Source organism: Dendropsophus ebraccatus, chromosome 1 (genome assembly GCF_027789765.1).
Source record: "Dendropsophus ebraccatus isolate aDenEbr1 chromosome 1, aDenEbr1.pat, whole genome shotgun sequence".
NCBI classification, from domain to species: Eukaryota; Metazoa; Chordata; class Amphibia; order Anura; family Hylidae; genus Dendropsophus; species Dendropsophus ebraccatus.
The window spans coordinates 126,932,689-126,949,572 of NC_091454.1; the positions used below are offsets into that span (position 1 = coordinate 126,932,689).

The window sequence follows — 16,884 nt, forward strand, 5'->3', positions numbered from 1 at the left end:
CAAACTGGTGTAAAGTAGAATTCTTAGTTGCCCCTAGCAACCAATCAGATTCCACCTTTCATTTTCTAAGGAATCTGCGAGGAATGAATGGTGGAATCTGATTAATTGCTAGGGGCAACTAAGACAATTGTACTTTACACCAGTTTGATAAATCTCCCCCATAAAGTCTAACCTATACAGAGTCACTGCTCAATGTATCACATGACTGTTTTCCCTGTGAGCACAGATGACCTGGGAAACACGGGACTTCCTGTGTTTAGAGTCTTTGAAGAAAAAAAAAGTCTAAACAGAGGAAGTGTTGTTTCCATGATAACTAAAAAAAAAAAAAAGAATTTAAGTTGCAAACTTGCTTTATATCACATCTACTGTTGATGGGACAAGTTATAATGACAGTGACACTTTAAGAAAAAATAGCTTCAGCGATTATTGCATGATATGTAAATATTACAATACAATAACTGAAAAATACCATCACACAACATTGTACAGTTAAGGGGGAACTCTGGTGGAAATTTTCTTTTTTTTTAATCAACTGGCAGTAGATAGCCATACAGCTTTGTATGTAACTTCTATGTAAAAATCTCAAGTCTCCAAGTACTTAACAGCTACTGTGTGTCCTGCAGGAAGTGGTGTTTTCTTTCCAGTCTCTCCATAGATAATGGAATGTCACACATGATCTGGGCCACAAGCAATCTAGCTCAGATAACAGGGAAATATTATGCACTTAGGTAACGAATAATAACATTACAGTCCAAAGAACTGGGAAAGTAAGGTTTTTGCACAAAACTGTGTAGGATGAATAAAACTCGGCTTGATTGTAAAATAATACAAAAAAGCTTAGATAAGCTGGTAGCATGGGCACAAACATGGCAGATGAATTTCAATCCTGATAAATGAAGAGTCATGCATCTAGGCCCTAGTAACCATATTACTTCTGTCATTAGACTAGAGTAAAGGAACCATGGGGGTGGGGCTAAATGGTGGAATACCCCTCCCCCGCCTGCTGGGGGGTGTAACACTATAATGTTAGGAAAACAATCTCTTCATTGTATATTTTCTCATTTTACTACCACCTCTGTTACTTTGGCGGCCATATAGTCTTGCTTTGGAGTCATGTGACTGTTGTTACATTGTCTCATCAGTGTTTTGCATGCATTAGTGCAGCCCCGCCCAGTGATGACGTCACAGGGGCAGTTGCCTAGTAACAGACTACATAGAATAAGATACTACAATGTGATGCTCATTCTGATCTATGCTAGCCATGGCGCAGGTAAGCTTCCTAATCCTCCATCCCCCCTCACTGCAATACATGGAAATGATATCACTTCTGGCCTGTGCCCCCTTCCTGTACACCCCTACTGGAGTTCTTCTATTACCTACAGCAATGATGTAGAGAAAGAACTGTTACATGAAGCCTGGGATCCCATCCGGCTGCCAGAAAGCAATAGGCCATCCATTCCTTACCATTACTATTAGCTTTTACCTATGTTACATGTCAGAGTTACAAGTTCTGCTTCATTTTACCTGCAGATCCGGAGATTCCGTCGAGGAACTTGGGATTGGAATGATGAAAAGAATGAACTTGAGTTCACTAGGTAAGAGCGGTCTCTATGGCTTCCACATGACCTGAGAATATAGAGATGGCGCTATGATGTCACATCTATTATTTCTCTACAGATAATACATATATATTGGGCAGGTAACTCACTGGGCTCAGGTCTCCAATGAGGCCCAGGGCTAGAAAGTAATTATATGCATTATATTCTGATGTGAATGTGTTTTTCTGGGTGTCATGCATCAATGTCCTCACACACATCCCCCCAGCTCTGTACAACAACAGGATTGCCACCATTGCAGACTTATAAATCTCTCTTTTGGTACAATCTAGCTTGGTCTAAGGCCTAAATATTCACAATGTATATACTATATAGCCGCTCTATCTCAGCTGCTACTATAGCTTTCTTACTTGTACAAGCTATTTCTGCACCCAGGCTTCAGGCCACACTTGGTGGAGAGGTGTAACCAGGTCTGCTGGGCCCAGCTGTCACTATGTCCCTGTGATACAAGGCGTTCTCTAATCCCAGCCCAGCTCCCACAAGACACCAGTGACAATGGAGCAGCCACAAACACACAAAACATTGTTAAAGTCTTAAAGGACAGAAGCAGCCGCTTACATCATATTGTGGAGTGGGAGAAAACATTTTACACTGTATAATCAGCTTTATATTCTCTCTTCTCACCCATAGGCCCCATTCACATCAATTCTTCAGGGTTTATTGCCAGTTACATATTGAAATATCAGCTACAAATTATTCCAACATATACCTTTGTGTATGTACTGCTGTCCCATTGACTTTAATGGTCTTAACATCTACTAGCAACTACATGGTCGTAAGAGACTACATAATATGCATTACTTGCATATCTGTGTGGTCCTTCTATATACATGACAGTATGTTCTGTGTGACCCTGGTCCGAGGTTACCTAATGTTTGTATGTAACCTATTCATTGTTAGGCCTTGTTCACACAGCAGTACATTGGTCAGTAGTCTGCATTGGGATTTGTCAGCCAAATCCAGGATCAAAGCAGAAATAAAAGGTATTATGGAAAGACTGGATCTACTTCTTATTTTACTTTACAAATACTGATTAAAAAAACATTGATCAAAATACTACTATGTGAATGCTGCCTAATGTTTCCTTCACACACAAGTTTCAAACTTTTTCAGACTTACTGCTTTTTTCCCAGTTTCTTTTGACTTGTTTTAGATTGTTCCCATAGAGAAATCCATGGGAACATGCCATGAGAGCTGTCATTCCTAGAGCATATTGGACACAAAATATGCACTGACAATGAGGAGCTATGCCACAAAATTGGGTTTAACTTGTTTACCGTTGGCTTTCAGCAAGCATCTGGCCACTGTGTTGTTGCTTTTTTTACAAAACCATTTTGGAAAAATCGCTGGAAATTCTGGAGGTTTACAATATATAAAACTTTGTGTTGCCACAAACAACCGTACAACCCAACTTTCCTTTAGGCTCTATTCACACGTAGTAAAACTGACCAGCCTCTGTGTCATAATGGCAGTCTATGGGAGGCTTGCATGCCTCCTCTCTTCGCGCTGAAAAATGGACAAGTCAATTTTCTGTGTCTGTGCGGACAGACACAGAGAGAGAGGAGTCGCACGAGCCTTCCATAGACTGCAATTATGACACGGAGGCTGGCGAGATTCCATGGCGCAGAATTCTGCCAGATTTACCCCGTGTGAACTGAGCCTATAAGGGAACCAATCGGCACATTTGTGCTGATTAGGCTCCGAGAACGGCTGCACGGACCTGGCACCCGCCTCTCTGGAGGTGTGGGGTATCCAGGCTCCATGGGCTTCATCTGCGGGAAAATGCATTTTAATACTGCAGGCAAGGCAGGGGGAGAGCTGTGAACTAGTCATATGGGCTGTGACTCATCACAGCTCTCTGTCCTGTCAGTGCACTCTGCTGGGTGATTGACAGGCAAGAAGACCAGTGAGCAGACACTAATCACACCGCAGAGCTCGCTGACTAGTCACAGCCCATCTGACTAATTCATGGCTCTCCCCCTGCCTAGAGTGCATATAATATTCAAATGCATTTTACTGCACAAGAAGCCCACGGAGCCTTAATCCCCCGACACCACCGGAGAGCCGGCTGCCAGGTGCGTGCAGCTGTTCTGGGAGCCCAATCAAAGTAAATGTGCTGATTGGTTCGCTTTGAGATGCTTTTTATAAATCTGTGACTGCAATCTGCAGGACTAGATATCTGAAGACACTTGAGAAATATATAGTATTGTTCTAGCAGGAATCATTATGTACAGTAAGCTGTCCATACAGTCCTTTATTTAAAAAAATCCTTCTCTGTATCTTAAGATTTTACTTATATAATTCCATCTTATTTATATGATTCCTTTAGGAGCAGCATTCCTCCTATCAGCAAGATAGAGCGTAAAGAAAGAAGCAGCATATTTATGGGCTCCAAGGAGATAATGCAGCTACAGCATAGGCCACAGGACAGGTACTTATAGCCATATATAAGAGAAATCAGCAGTAGAAGCTTTGTTAGCCGATGCTGCACTTGTATTAAAGGAATAATATAATTTTAAACGTTTCATAGAAATAGAAACATTGGCCCAGTTTTACTAAAACAGTTTAGAGTGTCACTTTTGTTTCAAAAAACTTTTGATATGTCATGGAGACATTTCAAAAGTTTAGATCAGTCCAGGTCTGAGTGTTTACCGCGATCCTCTCCTGGCTCTGTGTCACGTGATGAGTCCAGCTCATAATGTAAGTCTATGGAGCCTGACTTTTCTATAGACACAGAGCGGGGAGCAGACCACGCTGCATACCTGGACCAATCAAAACTTTTGACATTTCTCTCTGACATGTCAAATATTTTTTAATACAGCAGTAACACTTTAATTCTTTGACAGTGTAAACTAACTGTGGGAAAATCCTTTTAAGTTCATCGTAACTTAGTTCTGCACAAAAAGCTTATAGAATGTACTAACTTTAGCAGTCCTTAGAGAGCTAAACAGAATAGCACTATTACTTGGGCCTTGTAAAGTGATATCATTGGTAGCATTGGTGTTAGTGTTGTGCAGTTTGTTCATATCAGTATGGAGGTGTAATATTTGGCCTTTCAAGTTTCTATCAGACACAAATTCTGCATGACCAGTATCACCTTATACAGTAACCATTTTAGAGGTAGATATTAGCTGTACACAGGCTCTGCAGACCATATAAGTGATTACAGGGCAATTAAATCCATTGACTCACAGCCTCCACCCTACTCGGGCCATTATGAGGAATTCTCCCAGCCACAACTTTTCCCAGCCACAACTCGTCCTTTTATGACCCTTTAATGCAGTTCCACTATAGTATTAGGCCCCTCTGTGCAGCCACTATATAGTATTAGGCCTCTCCATGCAGCCCTTATATAGTATTAGGCCCCTCTGTGCATCCCTTGTATTATAGCTGGCCTCTGTCTGAGCAGCATATATATATATATATATATATATATATATATATAAATATTGTGATAGCCCCTTCTTTATAGCCCCCATTAAAAAAAACAAAACCTTACCTCACACATGCACCGCTTGTGCTGCTCTCCCGGTGCACATTCTCCTGTCTCCCCAGCACAGGCAGTGTGTTACAATGATACTGCCTGAAGTCCTGTCAGCATATTTGTTTTGCTTTCTAAAGGCACATGCACAATTGAAACTGCGCTCCTCATGGCAATCCAGGATTGTAATCACTGATGTATGTCAACTTGCTTATGATAACTTGTATTCTGTATTGTGGAGTGTCACGATCCCCGTGACTTAGGTTCTGGGGTTAAGTATTGTGCCCACTGTGCACTAGGCAGCTGGAACTGTCTGCAAGTTTTCTCAAAGCTTTTGAGAAAGGTGTCCAAGTCCCCATCCTTCTCCATCACCGGGAAGTTCTCTAAACGGGGTTTAAGATGCCCCATCTCACTAGACTCACAGCTTGGTGGTGAAGAGCTGGACATCTGGAGACGTGCTAGCTCCAGCTGGTGCTGTCTCTCGGCCTCTGCCTGCCGTGCTGCAAATTCTCGCTTGGCCTCTGCCTGCCGTGCTGCACATTGTCACTCAGCCTCTGCCTGCCGTGCTGCAAATTCTTGTTCAGCCTGGCGTTCCTTCAATATGAACTCCATCTGCGATGCTGGGTCACATCTAGCCATCTGTTGGAGATTCAAAGGTAGAGAAGAGTCCGTACCATTCCAGGGTCTGGTGCTACCAGTACTTCCAAACCCAATAGGTTCCTGAACGGAACTCTCTGCTGAGTCCGATGATGGTTTGGTGACCACAGGCCACTCATGCTGGGCATCATCTTCCACCAATGCTTGGATCAGCTGCTCTTTTGTTCGGTTCACTCCATCTAGCCCTCTGCGCTCGCATAGGCTAAGTAACTCATCTTTCTTCTGACTCCGATATGCCTCTGCCATCTTAGCAGGTGCTTGCCAAATAAAAAAGAAAAACAGAGAAAGGGAAGGGGACAAACTGTTTTCATGTATATATGTCTGGATAACCAATTGTATGCACTGAGAGCCTTCTTGTAGACTGAGATATTCTTCTACCAGATAACTCAGCCCTTAAGTGTAAGAAATAATTTATTACTCCAAACACTTATTGTTCTAATGTATCCCACCGGTGCCACCAATTTGTCATGATCCCCGTGATTTAGGTTCTGGATGATAGCCTACAGGGTCACACTGGACCCCCCTCCGTCAGCTGCCACCACACATCATATAAGGCTGACGTGACACCTCACCCTAAACACACCTAACACAATTACAACAGACTATACGCTATAGAATTCCCAGAGTAACAACTCACCCTTGGTAACGCTCTTCCTAGGGTCATAGGATCCTTAGAACACAAGAAGACTCTTATTAAAGTGAAATTTAATATCATAATCAGGATTTTAATCACTAATGTATGTCAACTTGCTTATGATAACTTGTATTCTGTATTGTGGAGTGTGGGTGCATTGTGGGTTTTTATTTTGTAAAAATGCATGTTCTGTTTAAATATATATATATTTAGTTTTGTTTGGAAATGTAAAAAATAATCTGTTATGGTCTTCCTTAGGCCATCTGACCATTTGTTAAGCTGGGCACAAGCTAACAAATCCCCTGAGAAGCCCTTCTTCATCCTTAAGCCTTGGAAGAATCAAAGGAATGAATTTGTCTCTCTAGAGGACATCAAGAGTAAGTATCATCCATGTGCTACGTATGTGCAGTTATGTATACTTATAGTATATGCTAACTTTACAAACAGCAGATCTATCTCACACATCCTTTCTCTTCTAGGAGTTGCTTTGTCCTTGATCCATGAGCAGGAAAGGATGTGTTTACAGGTGGAGTTTTCCTCTTTCCTCAGGTATGTCTCTGACTGTAGAACAATGCAAGGGTATATGCACACTGAGTAATTGTGGACGAAAACTTGCAGCAGAATACGCCGCTTGTCCCCGCGCCTTCCCGTTTCCCTCTTTACGGGTCTGTATGCTCCATTTTACATAGTGCTCCCCTGCATTCCATCGTCCGCCCAAACAATTGAGAAGACAAATCTTTTGGCAGAGAACAGAATCTGCCGGAGCATTCTGTATAATGGAGCCTATGGAGGCAGCGGAGGCTATGGAGGGCTCAGTGTGCATATACCCTTACATTTTCTATTTCTAGTGGTGCGGCATCCAGGGCAAGGCAAAATATAGCCGCCCCCGACCCACACACACTCAGCCCGCAAATGTAAGAGAGTGGCAATGTATACAGTGTTTGCATCACAACTCAGTAGAGGCACAAAAAATTTAAACCTCTACACCAAAGAAACATATTACTTTATTGCTGAGGCTAAACAATACTAATACTGTTAACAAATAGAATCCACTATACAAAGAACAACCTCTCAAATAATTCTTTGAAAAAAATCTGCCAGACAAATATGTTAAGATCCACAATTTTCTAGCAAACTCCCCACCTTTTCATTCCCCAAAAATGTCTTTCTTCATGCCTTGCATTGTATGAGTAAGAAGGCAGGTTGATGTGTGGGTTAAGTTGATGCCCCAGTAGGTAGTTTCCCCCTTCCATGATGCCCCTAGTAGGTCCCTAACAAAAAAAAATAATACATATACATCTTCCTGGGGCTCCAGTGCTGAGGCCCAGACATCCACCCAAGTGATCGCTAGATCGTCTGAGCAGTCTATAGAAGATAGCAGCGGTCTGCTGCCGCCTCTCCTGTTCCACGGAGCAACAACAGCCGATCGCTGTTATCTTAGAAGTTTGTCTTTCAACATGTTGAAAGACAAATGACAGATAACGATCAGCCGACATCTTTCATGTCGGCTGATCATTGTCTTCTATTTCACAAGACGATTATCGGCCATAACAGACAATATCGGCTGAATACGGCTGATAATTGTTCAGTGTAATAGGGCCTCAAGGCTATGTTCCCAGTAATGATCGCAATACTCGCACTTTGAGTTAGACATTGACAAAAAGGGGCCACCCTGGTGTTTCCCTATTTATGTTCCAATACTCGCAACCGAGTGGGACTTAAAGAGCTATTTATCAGGGTGGTGTGGTGCTCTCCCTATCATGGAGGCACCCCGTGGCAACAGGCTAGAGATATCTGGCTATCCCGTGTTTTGAGACTCGCAACCGAGGCTCCACGGACTCCTGTTTTGCATGTTTACATTTTTTGGGGCATCAGTGGAGACTCTTGGTTAAGTACTTCATTGGAATTTTTTTCACTGTTCTCCTTGAGTTCAGTGATAACTGTGTTTTGTTGGTCAATTTGCTATTGCCCCAACTAGCCAGAATCCTACTCCACACTGACGAGAGGCAAAAACCCCGAAACGGCTGTCTGTGGATGGAAGCCTGCCTTGGCAAGCCCTTGTCATGATCGCAATACTCGCACCTTGAGTTAGACATTGGCAAAAAGGGGCCACCCTGGTGTTTCCCTATTTATGTTCCAATACTCGCAACCGAGTGGGACTTAAGGAGCTATTTATCAGGGTGGTGTGGTGCTCTCCCTATCATGGAGGCACCCCGTGGCAACAGGCTAGAGATATCTGGCTATCCCGTGTTTTGAGACTCGCAACCGAGGCTCCACGGACTCCTCTTTTGCATATGTTCCCACTAAACATAGATGATTGCCGGAAATAATGATCATGATAATTAATTCTGCCCATGGTTTTACAACAACGGCCATGGTTTAGCGTTAAAAAACATCCCTTCACAAAACAACGACCATTGTTATTACATAGTGGGAACATAGCTTGGAATGAGCAGTAGTTTAAGGGCTGTACCCTTGTACTGTAAGGTAAAAGGTGGTAATGTGACAGAAAAAGTTACTAACTGATTTATATGGGCTCTATTTTCTCTCAGCACTCGAGCCAAAAAACGAATACTTAATATTTAATATCCTAATAAAATCGTTGTAATTTCTATTTAGATCCAAGGAACTTGATGAGTTTCTATTGGCGGTAATCAATTATACCTATTGTTACCTGATAAGGAGATCAAGAGGAAAGAAACCAGAGCCTTTGCTGATGTAAGTGTTTGTCTATAAGAATAGTCATGCCATAAAATGTATCTGAAAATAACAGGACAGGGGCTGCTGTTTATAATGGTGTTGTATACACGGGATAGCTTCATGTGGTGACCACAAGGGGTTATAACAGATAGTATAGAAGATGGTTGTAGAGCGTACATCATATCCTTGCAGCATGGACTGGAAAATGGTGACATGACGTGTAACCGCTTTGGGAAGTGCCTCACATTCAGAGTGTCTCAGGGGCAGTATGTCCAGCTTCTGTCTCGTCCTAGTTAAAGGCACTCAAGCTCTCAGAGGGAAGGTCTCTGCTTGTAGCTTGTTCTTCTCACAGACCATTGTCAAACACTCGACCTAACTTGGGTGACTGGAATTTGGAGATAAATCACGTCTTTTGGCTTTGGAGGAAAAGTCTTCTCACTTTAGCTTGACCTTTACAGACAATTAGGTTGAGCTCAGAGGCAACTTTAGGAGGCTATAGCTTGTCTTGGAAAGTCTCTGTGTTTGCTTGTCTCTCCCTGTATATGCTGCTACACGGGATACTGAGAAAACTTACAGCTAAATAGCTGACTGGGAAATGGGTACAGGAACATTGCATTTACACCTCCTTTATAAAGTACCTCTTTTAATGATGCTGTTATTTGCGTTTCTAGAAGCCGAAGACCATCAGAAAAAGAGTCAGAGATGTCTAATCTGGACAAGAGATTAGACGCAGCTCTTAGACACCTGGCCATCAAATACACTGCAATTATACTTGGAGAAGGACTGGAGGAAAAACACCACTTGGCATGTGGAAAGTATGTTATCCTTTATAAATATATAAAGAAGAAGCTCTATAGTTCTATTATCAGAAATGTTCCCTATACAAGGGAGAGTGGTATAATAGAGCCAACAAATAGTCTTCATGAATTATTTATTGGTATTCATTCAAAGGCTGCCATGACATTACCCATAAGATTTATTAAAACTATATAATTTTTAGACACAGTAAGCTTAGACTACGCAGTGTAATAAAGCACCAAATGTATCAAAATGCATCAGGCTGATTGCTAAATCTGTCATATTCTGTCTATCTAGTCTAAGTTTAGGCCAACTATTAGTTGGCTTAAAGTGACTCTGTACCGACAATCTGACCTCCCCAAAATGCTTGTACTTTTGGATAGCTGCTTTTAATCCTAGATCTGTCCTGGGGTCCGATTGGTAAGTGATGCAGTTATTGTCGTAAAAAAATACTTTTAAACTTGAAGCCCTGTGCCAAACGGGAGTATCCGTACCTTAACTTTGCACAACCTCTCTGTCCCTCCTCCCCACCCTCTTCATCATTAGGAATGCTCCAGACAGATTGCCTCCTATTTCCCACCTGTGGCAGCCCGGCACATGGGCTGGATCGTTAAGGACCTGTGCAATGTTCAGCATGGAGAAAATGTTTCAGTGGCATTCCTAATGATGAGGGTGGGGAGGAGGGACGGAGGGGTGGTGCAAAGTTAGGGCACAGATACTCCCGTTTTGCACGGGCTTCAAATTTAAAAATATTTTTTTTAGGACAATAACTGCATCACCTGCCGAACGGACCACAGGACAGATCTTGGATTAAAAGCAGCTATCCAAAGGTAGTTTGAGGGGTCAGATTGTGGGTACAGAGTTGCTGTATACTGCGCCATAATTCTTGCAAAGTGTTGCATCTCATACTACACCCCATTTATTAAGGTCACGCTCCTTTCGTCAGAGGCTGGGGAAAGTGTCTTAAGCTCAAAATAAATGCATTGCAGAATTCTGGTGTATATGCATTAGTAAATCTTCGCTTATGTGTTTATCAGTGTCACAGTGACACGGCTGTTGTGATATAATCATGGACGGCCTGTCCCTTAAAGTTATTGCTGTGGGTCACTATATTTTTGAGTTATACCTTAAATCTGAGCTTATTGTGTTTTTCCTGTATTTATGTTGCAGGAGTAAAACATCGGCTACATGGAGGGATCGTCGCTTCTTTGAGGTACGTGCACTGAATATATATTCTATGGTGGCTACTGGTGAATTGAAGTTGTCACGTTTTCATGTGGACAATGTGTACTGTCAATCTGCTTATTTTTTACGTTGGTTTATACTTTTTTTTTTTACAGTGTTTATACAGCTTTAGCATAAAAGTTGCCTGGATAACATTCAAACGCAAGAAGCTGGAGCCGATAGAGCGCGAATTATGCAGGGTATTTCATACAAAAAAATTCCAAACCAAATTGGAAACAAAAAGGAACCTGCCTGGAGACGAGACATCTGAGGACAAAAGGTACAACACATCATTTTGAACACTGGTCAAGAGCCAGCATAAAGTCCCAGCTATCATGAATAGACAGGGGTGAAGCTATAGTGGTGCAGAGTAGTCACAACCAAGCCCTGGTGTCTTAAAATGTTTTTTTGATTAAAACTTGCTTGTCTCCATCCTCAAGATAAGGAACAAGATTGCAGGGAGCCCGACACCCCTTTGTTTTGAATACACCTGCAGGCCGGCACGTGATCTGTGTCTCTATTTATTTTCTATGGAGCCGCCAGAAGGAGCCAAGTACAGCATTTGATTCTCTGGCAGATCTATAGAAAGTGAATTCTATAGAAAGCTGTATTCAAAACAAAGGAGCTCTGTGCCTTCTATCTGTGCAGCATTATTGGCGTCACACCTCCTAGGCTACATAAACAGTAGATCAAATAATATTTCAGACTAAAAGCCCTGAGGAGCATATTTGTTACTATTAATTCTTATATTCATTTTATAACAGGAAAGTCAAGTTACCTCCAATATATAGAACTCTTAACCAGCGCTCCCCACTGGTCACTTCCCTGTTACCCACTGCCAAGGACCTCTACCCCCACCTGCTGCAACGACGTGGGGCATCTAAAAAAAACATGAGAACAGCCGTAAATAGTTTTATGGATGAGTTCCCAACTCGGTAAGAACCTTATCATCTTTCTTTCAATTAGTTTCCTGCACACCTTAGGATTCATCAGGTGAATGCTCTGATGGCGGGCTTCATAATTTATTGTACATGTAACAACCACATCTGCTGGAAGTTTGTTCCAAGTATCTACAACTCTTTCAGTAAAGTCATATTTTTTCATATTCCTCTTTAGTTATGTTTTTTTTATATTAAAAACACTTCCATCTTGAACCTTATTTAGTTCTTTAACGTATTTAAAGGTTTCGCTCATGTACCCCCTTTGCCTTCTTTTCTTCAGACCAGAGGCGGGCAAGTAATTTTCCAATGGGGCCAGATGACAAATTGAAATGTTTTTCGATGGCCAGACCAATATACTTAACTCAGTTCTGGTGGGGACAGTGGTGGCTGAGGAGTGTTTCCCAACCTTTTCCACCTTGGGACACCCCTACCAAATAAGGTTCTTCAAAATACAAAAAACTTCATTCAGTGACTCACGGGTGATGTCTTTTTTGATCTGAAGCGTCACTTTCCCTTTTTCCTCTCCATAAGTTCCAGGCCTTCATCTTTTTAGAACCTGTCAGACAAACATCTTAGGCTCTGAACTTTTCCTTTAACTTTCTATCCTACTTATAGGGTTCCATACAATAGTAATTCTGCTGTTTGGTGTCATGTAATAAAGTGAAGTGGGTTGCCTTTGTATGTATGATCTTCCATATAGTAATAATATCCCCTTCTATGACCCCTCATATAGTAATAATGCCTCTTGCTGTGCCCCCTTATAGTAATAATTCCTCCTGCTGTGACCACCACATACTAATATTTCCCTGCTGTGCTCCCACCACATAGTAATAATGCCTCCTGCTTTGGCCCCATAGTAATAATGCCTCTTGCTGTGTTCCCATAGTAATAATGCCTCCTGCTGTGTCCCCATAGCAATAATGCATCCTGTTGCGTCTCCATTGTAATAATGCCCCCTGCTATGCACCCTCCACCATCCATAGTAGCAATGATCCCCTTTTGTGAACAGCCCCATCCACACATAGTAATAATGCTCCTGCTATGTTGTCCCCACCCATAGTAACAATTCCTCCTGCTATACACTCACCCTTAGTAATAATGTCCCATGTTGTGTACAGCCCTCCACCCACGCACAGTAAAAATGCCTGTTATTTACAGCAACAGTAATATTGCTTCCTGCTGTATACAGCCGCCCAGCCATAGTAATAATGCCCCCTGCTTTATACAGCCCCCCCCCCACTCCTAATAACAATGACCTCCAGAATAACAATGTGCTCCACAATATAAAATATACTAAACACATCATACTCACCAATTGCAGGAAAACATCAGGTTTCCTCATCCTCTGGCTACAGTCTGTAAGCCACGGGATGGACCCTCCACTCCACCAGGTGCAATGAGGTCATATCATTGAACCTGCTGGAGAGATTAGGACTACGTGCCCACAGCCTATAACAATGAATAGAACAGCAGGATAGTGGCCGCGGGCCGCACAATGCCCGGGTCTGCTCCAGACTATACAGATTCAAATTAAGTCTTTTCTGAAATGCTTTTTATGTTTCAGACCATCCACCGTTTTTGTAGCCCATTTTTGGACCTGTTCTTATTTGATCAGTATCCTTTTGTAGGTGAGGTCTCCAGAACTGGACACAGTAGTCCAGATAGGGTCTGACTAGAGCGGTCTCACTAGAGCTTTATACAGCAGGATCATATTCTCCCTCTTCCTACTGGTTATAACTCTAGCTATACATCCCAGCATACAATTTCCCTACCGCCTGGTTGCACTGGTGACTCATTTTAAGGCTGCCAAAAATCACTACCCCTAAATCCTTCTCTTCTGAAGTTTATACCAACATAGAACCATCAATATGATACTCAGATAGATGATTCCTTCTCCCCCAGTGCATTATTTTACATTTGGAAACATTGAACTGCAGTTTCCATTGTTTGCACCAATTATCTAGCAAAGCTAAATCATTTTCCATATTATTGACACCTATTGCACTCTTTTATGTCATCATGTCATGTCTGTACCTGATAAGACATCAGTTCCGTCCTCTAGGGTGAAGTTACGATCTCTGTGGCAGAGATTATGTTTTTGCCCTTGATATTCTGTTCCAGGTTTTTCAGTGACTCTTGTGTTTAAGTTGTCCGCTCCACATTTTTCTGTTCTTCCTTCACTTACCTTGGCTGTTTGCTTAGTTTCTAATTGTGTCTGCTGTGCTTTGATGGACGGGTTTCTTCTCTGCCCTTGTGTGTTTTTCTCTGGACATTGGTCTGTTTTTCTCTACCCGGATCTATGAGTCTTGGGTCCGAGACTTGCTTTCCTATAATGCAATTTTCCTTCCTTCGGTCCAGGGCTCTTGATAGCTCTGTTCAGATAGCTTTGTCCTGCTTAACTCTGTTCAGATTGATCCGGTCTGTTCGGCATTTTGTTCAGCTTGATCCAGCGGTTTGTCCTGCATTCCTTGTTTTCTGGTATCCTTACCTTTTCCTGTTCAGTTACCATTCTCTGTTTATCTTATTCTGTGCTTTGCCTTGTCCACTGTGTTACCCTGCTACTGTCTTTGGCTTTCGTCCTCCATTAGTTTTTTCCACCATATACCTTGCTACTGTCTCAGAATTTTGTCCTCGTTGCTTTCTCATTACGGACCTGTCCCTCTTTTTGTGATTACGCTTTGTCTGCCGTCATTGTACCTTGCTCACCCTTTCTGTTGCTGACCCAGCCTGTCTGACCATTCTATTCTGTGCCCTGTTTTTCGTCTGTATTTTGTCTGTCCTTTTTTTAGAGCAGGGACTGTCGCCCAGTTGTTAACAGTTGTTTAGGACCTGTTCTGCAAGTAGGCAGGAACAGCATAGGGGGTGCTAGCTTTAGGGCCCCCTTGTCCTGTCTCTTTGTCCCCAGGCCCTTACACATCAGCAATCAGGCAAACCTTACCTACCAAACCTTCTGTCACTTACAAATATATTAGCAATGGGAAGCAGCTGTAACTGATCTACCAGCAAAGCTAAAATCTGTCTCCCCTCTGACTCATTTGTAGAGCCTTTATTAATATATTGAGAGTCACAGTGGCATAGCTATAGGGGTCCCACTGATCACATTTGCAGTAGAGTCCCCCACTGCTTTATGTTTACATCACAGCAGCAATGACATGCGTATTTACATGGGACCCCCGAACAATCACCGCCATAGTGGTCTTGTTCCATACTTACTGAGGTATCACCATTGGGTCAGTGTGTAAATGTATGGAGCAATCATTGCTGCAGAGCTTAGAACCACAAGAACATCAGTGCTAGACTGTGCTTAATTTAAGAGGACTATTATCTCTTTTGTTATTTTACCATTTATTCAACAGTCAGATTGAAACTAAGCCTTTAGCTATGGCCCTGGTGAGTGGTCAGCGGAGATGGCATGGGAAGGAGAAGAGGAATATGATGAGTGGGAAAAGACATTTTTCATTATAAGATATATTACCAAGTTTCGTATATTTGCTTTTACTGTTAATTCATAGAGATTTTTTTTAGTTTGTTCCATTGAAAAATTGTGATATGTTTAGTTATAAAAGTAATATGCCAGATATGAATTTTGCCAAACACCTAAAATTAGATGAGATCAGCTATTCACCTTATACTCTTTTCTCTCCTGTCTCCAGGCTTGGCATCATAGGGGAACCTATGAAAAATTTTCATTTCAAGGATCTAACCCCCCTAGAGCCAGGGGAAGAAGAAGAGGAAGATCCCCAGGAATGTAAACAGATATGACTCTTACGGAAATGACTACTTTACATTTATTACTGGCTATAGACTTAATACTCGGATGTGACATTTTTTTACCGGATATGGAATTCTTACACGGACATGACATTTTTACTGGATATGGACTCCCCCCCCCACTACTTATTGTTTTTTTTTAACCCTATCATAAAATACAAATCCTTTTTTATTTCTTTTTTCCCTTTTAAACCCCTAAAATCTCTTTTACCCCCCCCCCCCGTGCCATCCCACCTCTTTACTCCACCTGCCCTACTTCCTCATACTCCCTCCTATTACTTTACCTCTACAAATAAACCGCTGTTTAACCCTTCTTCATGGCTGTGTTAGAAGAATTTATTACATACAAAAGGTGATCAACATACAATACACAAAAGTTATATATACATATGTACAGTTGCCTATTATAGTCTTGCCTAAACACTAGTAGTGTTGATCGAACTGTTCGAGAAAAGTTAAGTTCGAGTCGAACATTTTCTCGAACTCGAGACAAACTTTTTACTGTTTGTTCGAGTACACGTTTGAATTCAAGTTCGAGCACCTTTCTGCCAACCAATCTGTGCAGAGCCCATGGGAGTGTCAGAAACGTCATTGCTGAGGTGTTAGGGGTCTCATTGGCTGCTAAAATGACATGACCATCTCATATATATATCACTGTGATGTATTCTAAACGCCATTTTCTGCACACTCACTGTGCTGTACAGACTGCTCTCTGCTTGCTTGCATGCTGCTATTTAGCTTAGTTAGTTAGTGGGGTGTTTAGCAAGCTAAGGGACAAGCTTACACTTCAATCGTACATAGGAGTTAATTAGTTACATCCATCCTGAGTGGGTAAAAGTTCATTTCTGTCATTTTTGGGGTTGAAATACTGTCCAAATATACCATATATTATTGTCATACAGATATTTATATATATATATATATATATACATACAGTGGTTCCTTGGATTATGAGCATAATTCATTCTGGGACTTTGCTAGTAATCCAAATCCACTCTTAAATAGTGATGAGCGAACATGCTCCTCCAAGCTTGGTACTCTTTTGAGTATTAGGGTACTCGT

The 16,884-nt window shown here is 41.9% G+C and overlaps 1 protein-coding gene across 1 annotated transcript; it reads left to right on the forward strand.

Moving 5' to 3' along the window:
* The first annotated feature begins 1,122 nt into the window (after positions 1-1,122).
* LOC138797892 (protein phosphatase 1 regulatory subunit 36-like) lies at positions 1,123-16,114 on the forward strand. Its single transcript, XM_069978666.1, has 11 exons — positions 1,123-1,270; positions 1,531-1,595; positions 3,946-4,047; positions 6,647-6,765; positions 6,868-6,937; positions 9,008-9,106; positions 9,760-9,903; positions 11,057-11,099; positions 11,227-11,390; positions 11,875-12,045; positions 15,705-16,114. Exons 1-11 carry the CDS (start codon positions 1,253-1,255, stop codon positions 15,811-15,813), a joined length of 1,104 nt encoding a protein of 367 aa, XP_069834767.1. The 5' UTR covers positions 1,123-1,252; the 3' UTR covers positions 15,814-16,114.
* Positions 16,115-16,884: the final 770 nt, after the last annotated feature.